This window comes from Tachysurus fulvidraco, chromosome 11, assembly GCF_022655615.1.
Source record: "Tachysurus fulvidraco isolate hzauxx_2018 chromosome 11, HZAU_PFXX_2.0, whole genome shotgun sequence".
Lineage (NCBI taxonomy): Eukaryota > Metazoa > Chordata > Actinopteri > Siluriformes > Bagridae > Tachysurus > Tachysurus fulvidraco.
The window spans coordinates 19514117-19531296 of record NC_062528.1 but is presented as its reverse complement, the minus strand read 5'-3'; the positions used below and the strand labels follow the sequence as shown (position 1 = coordinate 19531296).

The 17180-nt window shown below is 41.3% G+C and overlaps 1 protein-coding gene across 4 annotated transcripts in view; it reads left to right on the top strand.

Annotated features, from left to right (window-relative positions):
- The window catches only part of nbeab (neurobeachin b), a 417880-nt gene that overhangs the window by 119299 nt on the left and 281401 nt on the right, over positions 1 to 17180 (top strand). For all 4 annotated transcript variants that reach the window (XM_047820677.1, XM_047820673.1, XM_047820672.1 and 1 more), the window contains exons 7-8: positions 3194 to 3313; positions 7178 to 7324. In XM_047820677.1, the coding sequence (XP_047676633.1) occupies positions 3194 to 3313; positions 7178 to 7324 (267 nt within the window). The remainder of the gene's footprint in view (positions 1 to 3193; positions 3314 to 7177; positions 7325 to 17180) is intronic.

Genomic DNA, 17180 nt, shown 5'->3' with positions numbered 1-17180 from the left:
ATCCTGTATCCAAGCAAAACTGAAGTTTGTTTCCATATGAAAAAGGTTGAACATTACAGATCAGTTGCAGTTCATTTTTCAATAAATATTCAGTTTGACCCGTGACTTTATCTCAGTTTTATGTTTTGGCCCACTGTGAGTTTGAGTTTGTCACCCCTGGTCTAGAGAATCTGCCATATACAGTAGGTTATTCTGTATGTGTGCAATTATTGACTAGGGCCCATGAATTCAGTTCAGAGACATGTACCCATCTTTGCAGACTTGTTTCACTTATAGGTGAAAAAAGGGTTAATTGCTACTCCAAGGGTTACTCTATCCACTTAATGTCTTAATGTTCCACTCTTGTACCAACCTGGCGAAGATCATTTGGTTATCAAAGGATCATTTGATTGAGGAACATAGTGTTTGGTGTAGTGTTCTTCCATTAAGCAGTACAATCTTATCAGTGTCTTGGGAATGTACTGATGGAGAGCTCACAAATATAAGAGAACAGTGCTCTAGAAAGTCCTTGCTTTTTCTGGTAGCAACATCATACTTTTCTGAAATGTGTCTGGCTGTTCAAGGTTTTATACGACAGATATATAGGTTAGACACTACAGCTAATTTTCCATACAGTATACAGTGTTTGTTCATTGTCCTCTAGTCTTTATCAGGGTCAGTAGCTGTACCAGATTAGCAAGGCTACCTGTAGTGGAAACACGGGGAGAGGAAAACTGCCACTGTTTTCTTATAGCATGACCTTGCGTGAAAGATACAAAATTTATTGAAACCTGCTGTGTCCTTGTTTGCAGCAAAGTTTTCTGTTATGAAAGACAGGGTAGGTAGACATAACTGTGGGTTCTTCATCTTAATCAAAACGAGTAAATATGGAATCTCCTAAACTGGCTGAGTGAGAACAGACAAGAACTCTGCAAGGTAGAATGGCTAACTGAATAAAAATGGCGATCAACCCAAAAAAAAGATAAATAAAATACACAAGAATACAAATGGCTTATCAACTTTACTAGCCAGGTCTGTAGTAAGGTTTCACAATAGGTGTTTAGGTTTCTTTTTGTCATGTACAGAAACTTGGAAACTTGGATGAATGGGTATAGATGAGACATTCTGGGGTGCCAGCTCTGTCATGGAGCTGGGTGGTCATGGTGGCCTGCGTGGTATTATATTAGTATTAAGAAAGACGTCCTTCATAGATTACAGGGGTTAAAGGACAGGATCAGTTATGATATGATGATTTGTTACCTCTGGAGTAGACAGGGTTAATAGCCTTGCTCAAGACACCTTGGCTTTGCTGTGACTTATATCCCTGACCTTTTGATCAGTAACCCATAGCCCATACCCATAGCAGTGCTGGCCCATAATCCTTCCAGTCAATCAATTATTGGGATCTGAAAACATCACACAGTGCAGCTCAGTTGCTTGTTTCCCTGGTGTCCAGGATAGCTGCAAATGAGGCAGCATAATGGGAATGTAGCATGGCTTACAGGAAACAAAGGATTCAGTGCAACACATGAAGGGATGTAAAACCTGTAGAGCTTTGACAACAGAGGAAGTGGGACTGGGTAAGATGACAGCCAAGGCAAAGACAGGTGTTCCCTGGTGTTGGTCATAGGACAGTCTAGTGCTTCTGAGTTGCATTCCCTGAATGGGAAATAAATGATGGTGGCTTTTTCTTTAACTGAACAGTTTTATAAGACAAATAGCCAGTCCTAGAAGGGAGTCAAGGGAAAGACTGCTGCTTCTCTTCAGTGACCCCATACCCTCTAAGCCCTTAATGAAAGGTGGCAATGAGATCTGGTTCATTCCATCCACTTCCACCAAGCAAGAGAGAGGTGGCCCATCATGCTTTACCCATGAGGAGTGAGTTAAGCTACTTTGTCCTTGTCAGACTGAACATCCTCTGTAGAGAAGTATAATTAGCATTGTAAAAGGAAGCCTTGACGCTTAGTTGGATCTCTGTTGTACTTGTCAGGTTGAGCAATGATCCTTACACCAGGTGGTATTTTTGTGGAAGGAATCTGACCCAGAAATGTCATTTGCTGTTCCTGGTTAGTAGAATTTCTGATAGTTGCAGTTGTTCATTCATGACATGACCTTGTGGAGTGAGAGCTTATCGAAACTTGTTGAAACTTGTTGTCCATGTTAGGACTCATGTCCTCTGAGTTGAAGGCAGATGCAAATGCAGGTTTCACTGTGAATCTGCACAAAGCAAACCAAAGATTTGTACATCAAATATGCTACACAGGCAAATGCTTAGGCGATAAGCGAATCTTTACAGTTTTTCCAAGTCTAGAAAAAAACAATATTTTTTTAAAATCTTTTGTTACGTCTCACAGCTCCGTAGCTGCTCGAATCTCATTCTATTGCCACCACAGTGTCTACGTTCCCTCTCGCAGCCTCGGCTTTACTCTTTCTGTCTGATCTATTATTCATATCTCAGAGTCCGACCCTTAGATTTTACTGGCTTAGATGCTGTGCTTGCTCTGTTTCTTTGAAATTTATGGGTCCAATAGAAGAGGTCACCTCAAGAGGAGTCACCTTAAGAAGGTGTTTACGGATGCAAGCTGTTAAATAAAATAAGCGATCAGGCTTATTATAGTTATTGTGATCTTTAGTTATATGTGAGCCACAGATGTTGATTCTTTTGAATTGGTGTCAATACAAATAACCAGTTATTTTTTTTTTTCATAATTAACAAATAACCGTAATTTTTCATTGGAAATCTTCAGTAGCATGAGTGAATCTGAGACATTTCATTCATTCATTCATTCATTTTCTACCGCTTTATCCGAACTACCTCGGGTCACGGGGAGCCTGTGCCTATCTCAGGCGTCATCGGGCATCAAGGCAGGATACACCCTGGACGGAGTGCCAACCCATCGCAGGGCACACACACACTCTCATTCACTCACGCAATCACACACTACGGACAATTTTCCAGAGATGCCAATCAACCTACCATGCATGTCTTTGGACCGGGGGAGGAAACCGGAGTACCCGGAGGAAACCCCCGAGGCACGGGGAGAACATGCAAACTCCACACACACAAGGCGGAGGCGGGAATCGAACCCCCGACCCTGGAGGTGTGAGGCGAACGTGCTAACCACTAAGCCACCGTGCCCCCCATCTGAGACATTTCACAGTTAAAATTTCAATATTGATTTAAATTATTTTTTTCCTGTGTTGGTCTTTGCAGTGGTACATGATCAGCATTGTCCACATTTACAACCGCTGGAGGAACAGTGAAATCCGCTGCTACGTCAACGGACAGCTGGTCTCATACGGCGATATGGCCTGGCACGTCAACACTAATGATGTAAGTGTGCATTCTATCCACATTCATCTCCTGTTTTAGTTTGGCCTGGAGCTGGTGTTTGATCATCGCTGTGCTGTGAAATTAGACTCCAACACATGCGGCCATTTATCTCGATGCTCAGTCAAGAGTGTGTTTATTTCTGATTTTCCTTTCCAGCGTGAGCCACTGCCTCCGTCCAACTGGTGCTGCAAAACACTTATTTGAATAAGTCTTTGTCACCATGACAGATGGGCAAGGCAAAGTGATATCACATGGAACAAATCGATCATTAAAATACAGAAACTTTTTTATCTATCTATTACCTATTCAGAGAAGGTTTGAGGGATGAGATGGAAATGATATCGTGTTCCAGTCATCACTGGAACACGATATCATTTCCATCTCAGAAATAATATATTTTTTTAAAGTTTTTTTCTGTTATTAATGATAATTCTAGGGCATATACAGTATACTTCTTAAATTTCTCATTTCTCACATCTCCTGTCATTTGACTTTGTACTTATGAATATACATAAGGTAGGTTTAGAAATAATATGAAGAAGGAAGAGGTATTCAGATACCGAAAATAACCAACATTAGCACTTTGCTGTAGACTTTGAGATTTCTAAAGTAATTTGGAAGTAATTAGTTTTGCAGCATTGTGCTTTTTTTTCTAAGAATGATGTTTATTTTTATTTTTGTCTGGCCAGAGTGCACTGTTTTGTCTGACCAGAGTTTATTGTTTTGTCTGGCCAGAGTGCACTGTTTTGTCTGGCCAGAGTGCACTGTTTTGTCTGGCCAGAGTGCACTGTTTTGTCTGGCCAGAGTTTATTGTTTTGTCTGGCCAGAGTGCACTGTTTTGTCTGGCCAGAGTTTATTGTTTTGTCTGGCCAGAGTGCACTGTTTTGTCTGGCCAGAGTGCACTGTTTTGTCTGGCCAGAGTGCACTGTTTTGTCTGGCCAGAGTGCACTGTTTTGTCTGGCCAGAGTGCACTGTTTTGTCTGGCCAGAGTGTACTGTTTTGTCTGGCCAGAGTGCACTGTTTTGTCTGATTAGAGTGTATTGTTTTGTGCAGTTTATTCTTCTCTGTGTACAGTATTTTCCGCACCATAAGGCGCACCGGATTATAAGGCACAGTCTCAATTATGGCGTATATTTCTGTACTTAACCCATACATAAGGCGCACCGTATTATAAGGCGCATGCTAAAACATACGGTCTACAAAAAAGGTAACAGAAGCAAAACAGTGAGTTTAGTTGAACTTTATTCTACTATTTAACAATACACACATTTTTTAATCAATCTTCTCCCACAAATCCATCAAAGTCCTCATCTACTGTGTTTTCTTATCTTGGCGCAGTTCATTTTCTTGCTTCCTCCACTTCCAAACCATAGATACATTGATGTTGAATACTTTCAGCTGCTGTATTCCCATGTAACTGATAGCCTGTAGTTTGAATTGTGCCTCAGAAGCATCTGATTTTTATTGGCGGATGGCAAACCAACTTAAGGTGCATTTACCGCCACCTACTGGACTGGAGTGTGGAGCGCATAATGGTTAGGAAGAAACAAATGTTGTTTTGCAACATACCGGTAGTATACCTACCGGAGGCGTGGCGGAGGTAAGCTTAGGTACTGACGTATTACGTAATGTTCTCTGATTGGTTTGTCGCTGCCAGCGTACGTAGTGTATGTATTACGTCCCTGTGTCAGCGGGAAATGGTCGAACTGTCAATCAAGTGCTTACCAAAGTCGCACGACAACATTTTTACAGAGTTTTGGAACTCAGTGCACACATAAGGCGCACCGGATTATTAGGCGCACGGCCGATTTTTGAGAAAATGTAAGGCTTTTTGGTGCACTTTATAGTGCGGAAAATACTGTAACTGTTGTTAGTGCTGCTTTTAGGTCATCTTGCAACTTTTTGTGAGTGACTGTTGGCTTCTCTTTTAACTTCCTTATCGTTACACAAAGAGTGCATTGTGAAATCCTGGGTGGTGCACTTCTGCAGTATAAAATAGATGTGGTTCCATTGACTTTCAGTCTTCAGTCTTCTTTACGGCTCTGTAACTTTTTCCAGCAAAGTATTGTTTAATCATTGAGAACTTCCCTTCTGCACCTTTTACTGTACATGGTTTTCATATCCAATGCCAACATCTTATTTAATGACAATTTTTATGTTCTACTTATACCCATTGGGTTATTTCTTTTATGTAAATAGTGTCTGAATACTTTTAATATTTAATATTTTTTGTGCTCAAAAGACATTATTTGTGCAAATTCAAAGCAGATTTTCTTCTCACTGTTTAAAATGATTCTATCAGGCCAACCAGCTCCTCTGGAATGCAAAAGAACTGTCTTTTGTCGTCTCCAATAAAAATAGCAGATAAGCTGTTTGATTTATGAATCTGGAGCGGACAAGTATTCCGCAAGCTTTTCTGACCCTGTAAATGCACCACCTTCCCTGCTAAAAAAAAACAGCATTGCTGGTCCAGCATAAGGTATGTTTTGCATGCTGGAACCAGCGTGGGATGGTGGTATGCTGTCCAGCATTAGGTGCTGGTTGCTGGTGTGCTGGCCGACCAGCCTGGGATGCTGGTGTGTGGGCCGAACACCCTGGGATGCTGGTGTGTGGGCCGAACACCCTGGGATGCTGGTGTGCTGGCCGACCAGCCTGGGGTGCTGGTATATGCTGGTCATATATTGACCCCATATGCTGGTCAATATATGATGTCTTTTGGATGCTAGTATAATCCCAGCAAGACCACAACAAAACCCATTTGTTACATATCACATATCACATTTCTTAGTGCATATTCATAGTTAAATAAAGACCAAGACAATTTTCTAGAGAATTGCAATTCACTTTTTAATAAAGAAAAACATTCTGGATATATATACACACAGACACAGACACACACACACACACACACACACACACACACACACACACACACACACACACACACACACATAGCACACACACACACACACACACACACACACACACACACACACACACACACACACACACACACATACTGTATATATATATAGAATATAGAAGAATTTATATGCTGCTCCCCTCATGGAGCCCGGGAAGTCAACATTTGTTGGTATTACTATATTTAATTTGTGGAGACACTTTAATCCCTAACGAATGATTTTTAAATGTTTTTATTCTCTGTTAATCAAAGCTTTTTGAGCTTTGTTATTTCAGTTCTTTATTCAAAAGAAGGAGCAAAAGAAATAATTCACTTATAATTAAATATATTTCAATATATTGTGTTTTAATCTTATATTAATGTGTTACATAGAAACATACACAAGCAAAAATAAAGGTTGTTCCCTTAAAGCTCATTCCAGAAAGATCATACTGGTGAACCAGCTACACCAGCCCCGTTTTGATTGATAACACCATGACTATGTTGGCCACCCATCTACAGTATACCAGCACTATACCAGCACTGACCAGCATTATACCAGCACTATACCAGCATGAACCAGTAAAAACCAGCCTGGACCAGCATGGAATTCATGCTAGTTTATGCTGTATTTTTCAGCAGGGTTTCCTTCTATCTCAAATAATCTTTCTTCTCGTTTTTTTTTTTTTTTTTTAATTCTTGAAAGATCTGTTACCCTTACTTTGTCACGAGGAAGATGAAGAATGTTTGACTTCATTTATTTGATTTTCAAATGAATTTTAATTTGATTTCAGATTACCTTGTGGTGCAAACCCTTGTTTTTACTTTTTTTAAATCTACAGCTCATTTCCTGTTTAGCCTTCTATACTCGGGCACTTATCTGCTTTAAAATCATTCTTACATTCTTCTACCTCAATGTTGTTCACATGCTCTCTCTCTATCTCTCTTTCTCTCTAACACAGAGCTATGACAAATGTTTCCTGGGTTCGTCTGAGACAGCAGACGCTAACCGGGTGTTCTGTGGACAGCTTGGTGCCATCTACGTGTTTAGCGAAGCTCTCAACCCAGCGCAGATCTTCGCCATCCATCAGCTGGGGCCGAGCTATAAGGTCTGTATCTGTCTCAGAGAAAGACATGCAACACCAAGTTAAGAAGCTTCTTCAAGTAGCTCATGTCCCTGGAGTAATATAGCTTTGATGTTCCTGGAATATTTCTTTACCAATCTCTGCCTTATAATGTCATCATTGTGTCCCTATTGCTCCTAGTACTCTCAGATATATATATATATAAAAAAAAACAGGTCTGTATTTTTAAGTGTTGTCAATTCTGTACAAATAGATAAACTGATTTCTAGTGCATATGACTCAGTTAGAACAGACTGTTTTATTTTTTTTGGCAATGCTAGGCATGATGCTAGTTATGCCAAAATCTAATTATGGGAGTAGCTGAAGGACAACAACAGCCATACTTGATGTACTAGTTATACTGGGGTCATTTTGTTTTACTATTGGGACAGTTTTTATGGCTGAGAATGATTTGCATTTAGGCTGCTGCTCTGGACAGGACAGTAAATCAAAGGGACGCTAACCTTTCATAGGTGTAAGAGCTCGGGACGAAGAAGAGGACACTTAGTATTTTAGTCTCTGTACTCACCTATGCTGTGATGTACTCCTGTTTAAAGAGCTAAGCAAGAGGTGGAGCTATACAGTAGGTTAGTGACCAAAATTTTGCCGTTTCATCGAGACACAGAAAAAATTACGCATGATTTTTTTTTCTCTTTTTTTGTAAAATCACATCCAGGGGCAAAAAAAGGATGAGTTTCTTATAGAGATTTTATTTTTATTAAAAAATTCGAGCTGTATGTCAGCGATGTGCATTTTTATAGCTTCTTTACTTAGCATTTAGCCAATATTTTTTTCAAGTCAAGAAGTCAAGAAGTCAAGAAGCTTTTTATTGTCATTTCAACCATATATAGCTGTTGCAGTACACAGTGAAATGAGACAACGTTTCTCCAGGATCATGGTGTTACATAAAACAAAGACAGGGCTAAGGACATGTAAGTAGTCTTAGCCACATAAAGTGCAACTGTGCAACCTGGTGCAAACAGTGCAGGACAAGACAAGCAAGACAGTGCAGGACAAAAAACAGTGCAGGACAAAAAGACAGTGCAGACATTAAGTTACAAGACAATACAAAAAGTACAAAAAATGCAATACACAAAAGACAATACACAGTAACAGAAACAGCGCCGACCGACCAGTGTAAATACTGAATGTTCAAACAGTATTTTGTGCAGTAAAAGAATGAACAGCAGCAGGTTCTTAGCAGCAGGTCCTTTGGATTATATATGGAGTTGTGCAAAAAACAGCAGATGACTGAGATATTGTCCAATATGTGCAAAAACAGCAGAAAAGTGTGCAAAACAGTGTGTGTGTTTTGTGAGGGTCTGTGCAGTCCATACAGATGATATGTGTGTATGTTGTGCTCAGTATAGTACAGTTCGGTTATTGAGAAGTCTGATGGCTTGTGGGAAGAAACTGTTACGCAGTCTGGTCGTGAGGGCCCGAATGCTTCGGTACCTTTTTCCAGACGGCAGGAGGGTGAAGAGTGTGTGTGAGGGGTGTGTGGGGTCATCCACAATGCTGTTGCCTTTGCGGACGCAGCGTGTGGTGTAAGTGTCCATGATAGAGGGAAGAGAGACCCCAATGATCTTCTCCGCTGTCCTCACTATCCGCTGCAGGGTTTTGCGATCCGAGATCGTACAGTTCCCAAACCAGACAGTGATGCAGCTGCTCAGGATGCTCTCAATGGTCCCTCTGTAGAACATGGTCAGGGTTGGGGGAGGGAGATGTGCCTTTCTCAGCCTTCGGAGGAAGTAGAGACGCTGCTGGGCTTTCTTGGTGATGGCGCTGGTGTTGAGTGACCAGGTGAGGTTCTCCGCTAGATGAACACCCAGAAATTTGGTGCTCTTGACGATCTCTACAGATGATCCGTCGATGTTCAGCGGAGAGTGGTCGCTCTGTGCTCTCCTGAAGTCCACAACCATCTCTTTAGTTTTGTCCACATTCAGAGAAAGGTTGTTGGCTCTACACCAGGCAGTTAGTTGTTGCACCTCCTCCCTGTATGCTGACTGGTCGTTCTTGTTGATGAGACCCACCACGGTCGTGTCATCGGCGAACTTAATAATATGATTCGATCTGTGCATTGCTGCACAGTCGTGAGTCAGCAGAGTGAACAGCAGTGGACTGAGCACGCAGCCTTGAGGAGCTCCAGTGTTCAGTGTGGTGGTGCTGGAGATGCTGTTCCCGATCCGGACTGACTGAGGTCTCCCAGTCAGGAAGTCCAGGATCCAGTTGCAGAGGGAGGTGTTTAGTCCCAGCAGGCTCAGCTTCCCAATCAGGTGCTGAGGGATGATTGTATTGAATGCTGAACTAAAGTCTATGAACAGCATTCGTACATAAGTGTCCTTATTGTCCAGATGGGTGAGGGCTAAGTGGAGGGCTGTGGTAATGGCATCGTCTGTGGAGCGGTTTGGACGATACGCGAACTGTAGGGGGTCAAGTGAGGGTGGTAGCTGGGTCTTGATGTGCCTCATGACGAGCTTCTCGAAGCACTTCATAACTATGGGTGTGAGTGCAACGGGACGATAGTCATTGAGGCAAGACACTGTAGACTTCTTTGGGACAGGAACGATGGTGGTAGTTTTGAGGCACGTAGGAACAACGGCGCTGCTCAGGGAAATGTTGAAGATGTCCGTAAAGACATCCGCTAGCTGTTCCGCACATTCTCTGAGCACCCTGCCAGGAATGTTGTCTGGTCCAGCAGCCTTCCGTGGGTTAACTCTGCATAGAGATCTCCTCACGTCGGCCGTGGATAGACAGAGTACCTGGTCGTCGGGACGAGGGATGGTCTTCCTTGGCGTAACGTTGTTCTGTACCTCGAACCGAGCGTAGAACTCGTTCAACGCGTCTGGGAGGGAGGCGTCGCTATCACAAGCAGGTGAAGCTGTCTTGTAGTTTGTGATCGCCTGTATGCCCTGCCACATGCGCCGGGTGTCTCCGCTGTCCTGGAAGTGGCTGTGGATTGTCTGGGCATGTGCACGCTTTGCCTCTCTGATGGCTCGGGACAGTTTGGCCCTTGCTGTTCTTAGGGCCACCCTGTCCCCTGTTCTGAAGGCTAGGTCCCTAGACCTCAGCAGAGCACGCACATTAGCATTCATCCACGGCTTCTGGTTGGGGCGTGTAGTGATGGTCTTGGAAACGGTCACGTCATCAATGCACTTGCCGATGTAACTGGTCACTGCTGACGTGTACTCCTCCAAGTTGACGGAGTCGCCGTTGGTTGCAGCCTCCCTGAAGATATTCCAGTCAGTGCACTCAAAGCAGTCCTGAAGAGCAGAAGTGGCTCCTGCTGGCCAGGTTTTCACCTGCTTCAGAACCGGTTTTGAGCGTCTGACGAGTGGTCTGTATGCTGGAATTAGCATAACAGTGATGTGGTCTGAGTAGCCGAGGTGGGGGCGGGGCTCCGCACGGTACGCACCGGGAATGTTTGTGTAAACAAGATCCAGCGTGTTTTCACCTCTCGTAGCAAAGTCCACATGCTGATGGAATTTAGGGAGCACTGACTTAAGATTTGCATGGTTGAAATCTCCGGCGATGATAAAAAGTCCGTCGGGGTGAACATTCTGTAGGTCGCTAATAGCTCCGTATAGCTCACTTAGCGCCTCTTTAGCATTAGCGCTAGGAGGAATGTAAACTCCGACAATGTAAACAGTAGTAAATTCCCGTGGTAAATAAAATGGTCTGCATCTAACAGTCACAAACTCTACTGACGATGAGCAGTAAGTAGAAACAAGCACAGAGTTCTTGCACCATTCCGTGTTGATATAAACACACACACCACCACCGCGAGTCTTACCGCAAAGAGCTGCATTTCTGTCGGCTCTAAATGAAGTTAGCCCGTCCAGCTGAATGGCGGCGTCCGGAACTCTGTCGCTGAGCCACGTCTCCGTGAAAACAAACACACAGCAGTTTCTAACCTCTCTCCGTGTAGAGCGTTCGAGTCGGATGTAGTCCAGTTTATTGTCCAGGGAGCAAACGTTGGATAGTAGAATGGATGGGAGAGCCGGCCGGCTAGGGTTTGTTTTTAGCCTAGCACGGACGCCCGCTTGCTTACCACGCTTCCGCTTCCTCGCGAACCGCTTTCGGCGTCCCCTCCCCTGGTCTCTGGTATCAGGCGACACCGGGGACTGGAGGCCTGGTCTCCGCAGCAAGCCGAGGTCACGAAGCCTAACCAGTACATCATCGTGCAGGTTGGTTGTTACACGATTTCTGTACTTTATTAGGTCCTGGTGTTTGTATACATGTTTGTATACATGAACACCGCTGTCTCTGGCATCCATGTAGAAGCAATGGTCGGGCTCAGAACCGTAAATAAAGACTTAAAAACGTAATTAGCACCGTATTGAATCCGGAGAGGCCGCTGCGTGCTACTGCCGCGCCGCCATCTTGGATCATCAATCATCAATTGGATCATCAATTTTCACCTCTAGTCTAATGTTACTACGGTACATGCTAGTTTACCGGTACGTACAATCTACTAAGTGCTAATGTAGAGGCGTGTGAAATGTTCACCACAGCTAAAGACTTCAATTTTTTTCCAGATATTTTCTAACTAAATAAAGAAAAAATACAATCATCAATGAAATAATTTCTTGCATCATTGTTGCTTTGTAAAATAAACCATGCAGCAGATTTCTGGCTTTTGCTTAACAATTCCTGAGGGAAATAGAGAGCAGCGTTTCTGTATTCTCTTTAAAGGGAGCAAGTCAGGGTTCATTGTAAAACTGCTGAAACGTTCAGAGGTCGGGTTCCAGCGAGGAATATGAAAAAATTTCAAACCAAATCTTTCTCGCTTTGGGTTTTAAAACACATTTCCATCCAGAGTATATGATCTAATGCCCTTAATTTGCTTGCTTTCGTTTATGTTTCTGAGCTTTGGTTCCAACAAGCATTTGTAGAGTTCTTGATTTTAATTGTGTCCTCAGGGTAGAACCGAGTCAGCCGGTTGAGTCTTTTTAAAACGGGTATTAATGTTACTGTAATTAGGACCTGAGGCGATTTTTGCCTACAAGTTTTCTATCGTGTGAGCTACAATTTTTAAAATAACTCTGAATGGTGCTCGGTGTTGTATTCTGTTCACAAGGAATTGAAATCATGTGATGTATTTACACATGAAGATTGACCTTAAAAAAAAGTTTTTTTTTTTTTATTGTGTGTTTTCTTGAGATTTCTGCTTGTACTCTTTCAGCGTGCTGAGCCAAGGCCTGTTAGAAGATATATTATAGATTTATCCTGCTGGCTTGTATAGCTGTGAATGTGAGCTGACAGCTGGGATTAGTTTCTCCTCCATCTCTCTCAGCATTGATGTAAATGATTGGAGTCCCACCACAAAGCAATTCCGATCAATTTCCGTCTACAACGGAAAAAAAAAAAAAAACACCTGGAGAGAGACTGATTGAAAATCAAAAGCAGTGGTTGTTTTCTTAAGTCTGATTTTCTTAGGGTAAAATTTCCCTTATTTTTTTTTTTTTTTTACTAACTAAAAATTCTATTTTCACTGCTCTTGGCACAGTCCATGCTTTTTACAGCTTTACCGTTCGCTCATGCATGAAATCCTCTAAGGATCTTCACCTTCAATTAGCTCAGAAACACAGACCATCAGCACAGGCAGGTTATTAGAAATAATGAGAGAGCCTGTTACAGGGGCAAGCAATTACACACCACAGATGAGCCTGTAATCTGTGTTTCCCCATCCTGATGGAAAGATCAGTTCACTCAACATTACTGACCAAAGTCTCTTTATCTTTCTCTTTTTTCCTCATCTTTGTTTATTTTGCTTGATAGACTTTCTGCGTTCTGCTTTTTTAATCTTAAAGATATGCACCAATGTTTGCTTGTGCAGAAGCCATGCCGCTGGGTATTATTATTATTATTTTCAAGACCTTTGTAAACTTGACGAGACGACGATAATCCTGGGTCTGGGTCTAGTGCCCAAGCCTGTACTAGCATACTACATCAGTGATATTATTGCTATTAAGGTGTACCATTTGGCATGCAATGTGTGAGTTGGGATGCAGAATGTAATAATCGGGCTGTTAGAGAAATGTGTTAAGTGGTAAATAGCTACAGTGCAACTCATGCTACAAAACATTCATCCATTTGTTTGTACGACTGGTAAAAGAAGATTTCTACAACAGCGAGCTTACTAGGCATGAGTTGGAATGTCCTTGTCACAAATAGCACGATAGTAAATCTGTCTAGATAAATGCATTTCTCATATTGTGTGTATCGTGAAATTTGCATTTAATATTCATTAAAGTTTAGATGGCAGGACCGGAGGTAACATCATACAGAGCATGAAGTTATTTGATATTCCAAAAAAGTTGAGCTAGTCAGAAGGAAACGTTACATCAGATGTGTCAACCCCAAGGCCCTCACCTTGTTTTATTTCTGTGTCTGTGTAAAAATTGGAAAAAAAAAAAAAAAAATTGTGTGTAGGAATGCCCTACTGCGAGGGCAGAACACAGATAGAGCAGGGTCAAGTTGTGATCAATAAACAGAGATTTATTTGCATTAAAGAGTCAAAAGATGATATATTGCGGTTGTAACCAGCTTTAGATCCACCCATTGGCAAAAAAAAAAAAAAGTCAGCTTCCAACATGGGCTTTAGGTTCTGTTGGCAGTGACGGTGAGTTGGGGCCCAGAAGGTCTGGTGGCATGAGGTGGGTTCAGGGAGAGTCGTCGTCCGGACAAAACAGCCATGACAACACCGCACCCCATGTCACTCCCTCTTCTCTTCCAAGATGGTAGAGAGTTTGTAGCTCCGCTCTGATTGGCTGCTGAGCCTATGGAGCACTTTTGCCGCCTCAACCCGCTGCCAGCTGTTCAAAACTCATGTAGTATGTCCAAAACTTCCATAGTAGCAGGAGGAGCACCAACCCGTCTATTGTCACACATGCTATCGTAGAATTCACAGCAGATCCAAAGTACAGCCATCCAAAGGCATTTATGGTAAACCGTCCTACATACGTGCATTCTGTGTAACGTTATTACAACACACTTTCAGCCGAAGCCCTCTTTCATTCACGTGCCTGGAAGATGAATAGAGCTATCACAGAAAGCTAGAAAGTCATTACACAGGTAGGAGATTAAAAAAGAATACTGTGCTGGGAAATTCACCAATTCAAGTAGTATTACAAAGAAAGGTTTTTTTTTAGTTTCTTTTTGCATTGCATAAAATTTTGAAATCAAGTACATGGCCAGAACAATTTAAAAAGAAACAAACAGAAAAACAAAAGAAAAAACCCTGGAGTGAGACTGATTGAAAATTTTAACTAACCAAAAAGAGCTTGAGCTCCAAATTTTCTTAGGATAATATTTCCCTTAAAAAATGTAAAATAGATACAAATTCTACTTCCACCGCCCCTGCATCCATCCGTTCCATTTCTACCTGCAGTCTGGGTGCTGTGCTTGATGTAGGTCACACTCACTTCTTAAACCTGTGCATGTTGTGTTTGGTGCTGGTTAATAGCATAACAAGAGTTCTGAGAAATCTTCTAAAATATGAACACATCTGTTCAAATGGACATCAGACAGCAGGAGTCGATGGTGATGCGAAGGTATCGTTGGCATCACAAAATATTTCCCCATCTTCCCATCAAATAAAATTTCGAAGCCTGAAAAAGAGAGTTAATAACAGATGTTAATAACAGCTAATCCTTCCAGATGATCCCTGAGAACAGGTTCCAACCTTGACCAGAATAAATGCTACTTATAGGATAATGAAGATGATTTGCTTTAATATCTTAAAGTGATATCTTTATCCAATACCGTCTTCACTGGTAGTTTTAAAGAAGAATCTGGTGCTTGCAATTTTGCAATTCAAATAGATTTACGTAAAAAAAAACAGAACTTGGATCAAAATCAATCAGATATTATCCTCTAATTCATGTGATTGATCAGAGAAATGGACGAGTCATGCTCTGTTTCTGGTCCCAGCCAGAGGTACGTCACTACAGCTGAGATTAATTAGCATTACCAAGCCTAAGATTTATCTAGCATAATGAGATTACAGTCGGTCTGATTTCCGTTCAGATGATGACCTAATCATTATTTGCAGCGATTACATCATCCAGTGATGTAATGACAGTACTGACCTATGAGGGCGGTGATACGGAATGATTCACGTGGAGAGAGACGTGTCGGGATTGATCGAGAAACAGAGGACGTAAACGTTTTAGTACATATTCAGATCGTTTGAGCAAGTTAAATCAGGAAAGGGAACAATCTTGAATTTTCAAAAAAAAAACACAAAACATCGAAATAAAATCCTGCTTTTAGATGATACGTAACACGAGCGAGTTAAGTTACAGTTTTTTTCTTTAAGTCTTAAACACGATGTTCTGTACTCCCTGTTTAGATGTTTCTTTATATTATTTAATTAATTTAATTTTTTCTAAACAACAAAAAAAAAAAGATTAATATCTTAAAGTGTTTATTTAATATCTTTTGCATCTTTTAACATTTTTTAAACTGATATCGGAACCTATTTCATAAATGAACTTAAAATAATAAAATATTTATATGAATATTAAACATTTGAACACCTGAGTTCAGTCTGCCACTTTTTTCTTTTTAGTGTAAATTCATCTGGATAAAGTCATATGCTTAAATATTTAAAGCTACAACGATAGATAGATAGATTTTATTTTAATAAAATCTGGGCAAGTTGTGGCCTAATGGTTAGAGAATCTGACTCGTAACCCTAAGGTTGTGGGTTCGAGTCTCGGGCCGGCCACGACTGAGGTGCCCTTGAGCATGGCACCGAACCCCCCCAACTGCTCCCTGGGCGTGCAGCATAAATGGCTGCCCACTGCTCCGGGTGTGTGTTCACTGCTGTGTGTGTGTTCACTGCTGTGTGTGTGCTCTTTGGATGGGTCAAAATGCAGAGAACGAATTCTGAGTATGGGTCACCGTCCTTAGCCGTATGTCACGTCACTTTCACTTTTCAATTTTTTTCTAAAATTACAAAAATAAAAAATAAAACCCTGCTCTACACTATTGCCACTATTGCTCCCCCCATTTCTATTTATTTAAACAAACAAACAAAAAAAAGTATTTGAACAATAATTTGCACAAATATTAATAGAAATAAACAACTAGAGCAGAATAATCGCTGTATAAATTGGTTTTCCGCTATCAGTTTTCTCCTGCGAAGTGTCTGAAATAGTTTTTTTGCACTGCAGCATGTTTTCTCCCAGTGTAATTTCATTGTAGTTGTTGCTTCTTCCCCACTGACACAGAAGATTAATGTTGTTTGGCTCTGGGTTTTTTTTTTTGTTTGTTTTTTTTATATCAAAAGGCTAGTATTACATCATCAGTTATAAGCAGAGGGGTGGGGAACCTGACAGGAAGCTGACAGAGTCAACCATAACCATCCAGCCAATCATTTCTTTTCTGATTTTGGATAAAAATCTTCTGGTTTTCATTTGCGTGTGATTTGTACGGTGCACGTCGGTATCACATATTTTTGATGTCATGCAGGTCAGTGATTTATTGTAAGATTTATTGTAAGATAAAAATAAGTGTGTTTTCTCAGCTGAACATCCAATATGCAGGATGCTGTAATGTGTCAGTGCTGAGAATGTTTATTTCTCTACTTGTGTTTGAGAACTGATTTGAGCCTCACACTGTCCTAGTCGTACAGCTGCATGTTTTATACACTTTCTTTATAGTCTCAGTGTAAATTCAGACACATACAATTTAAGACACATACTAACAAACAAACAAACAAGCAAACAAACGTTTTAAAAGCTAAAACTAAATCTGGATAGCTAGCTAGCTAGCTAGATAGTTTGATAGATAGATAGATAGATAGATAGATAGATAGATAGATAGATAGATA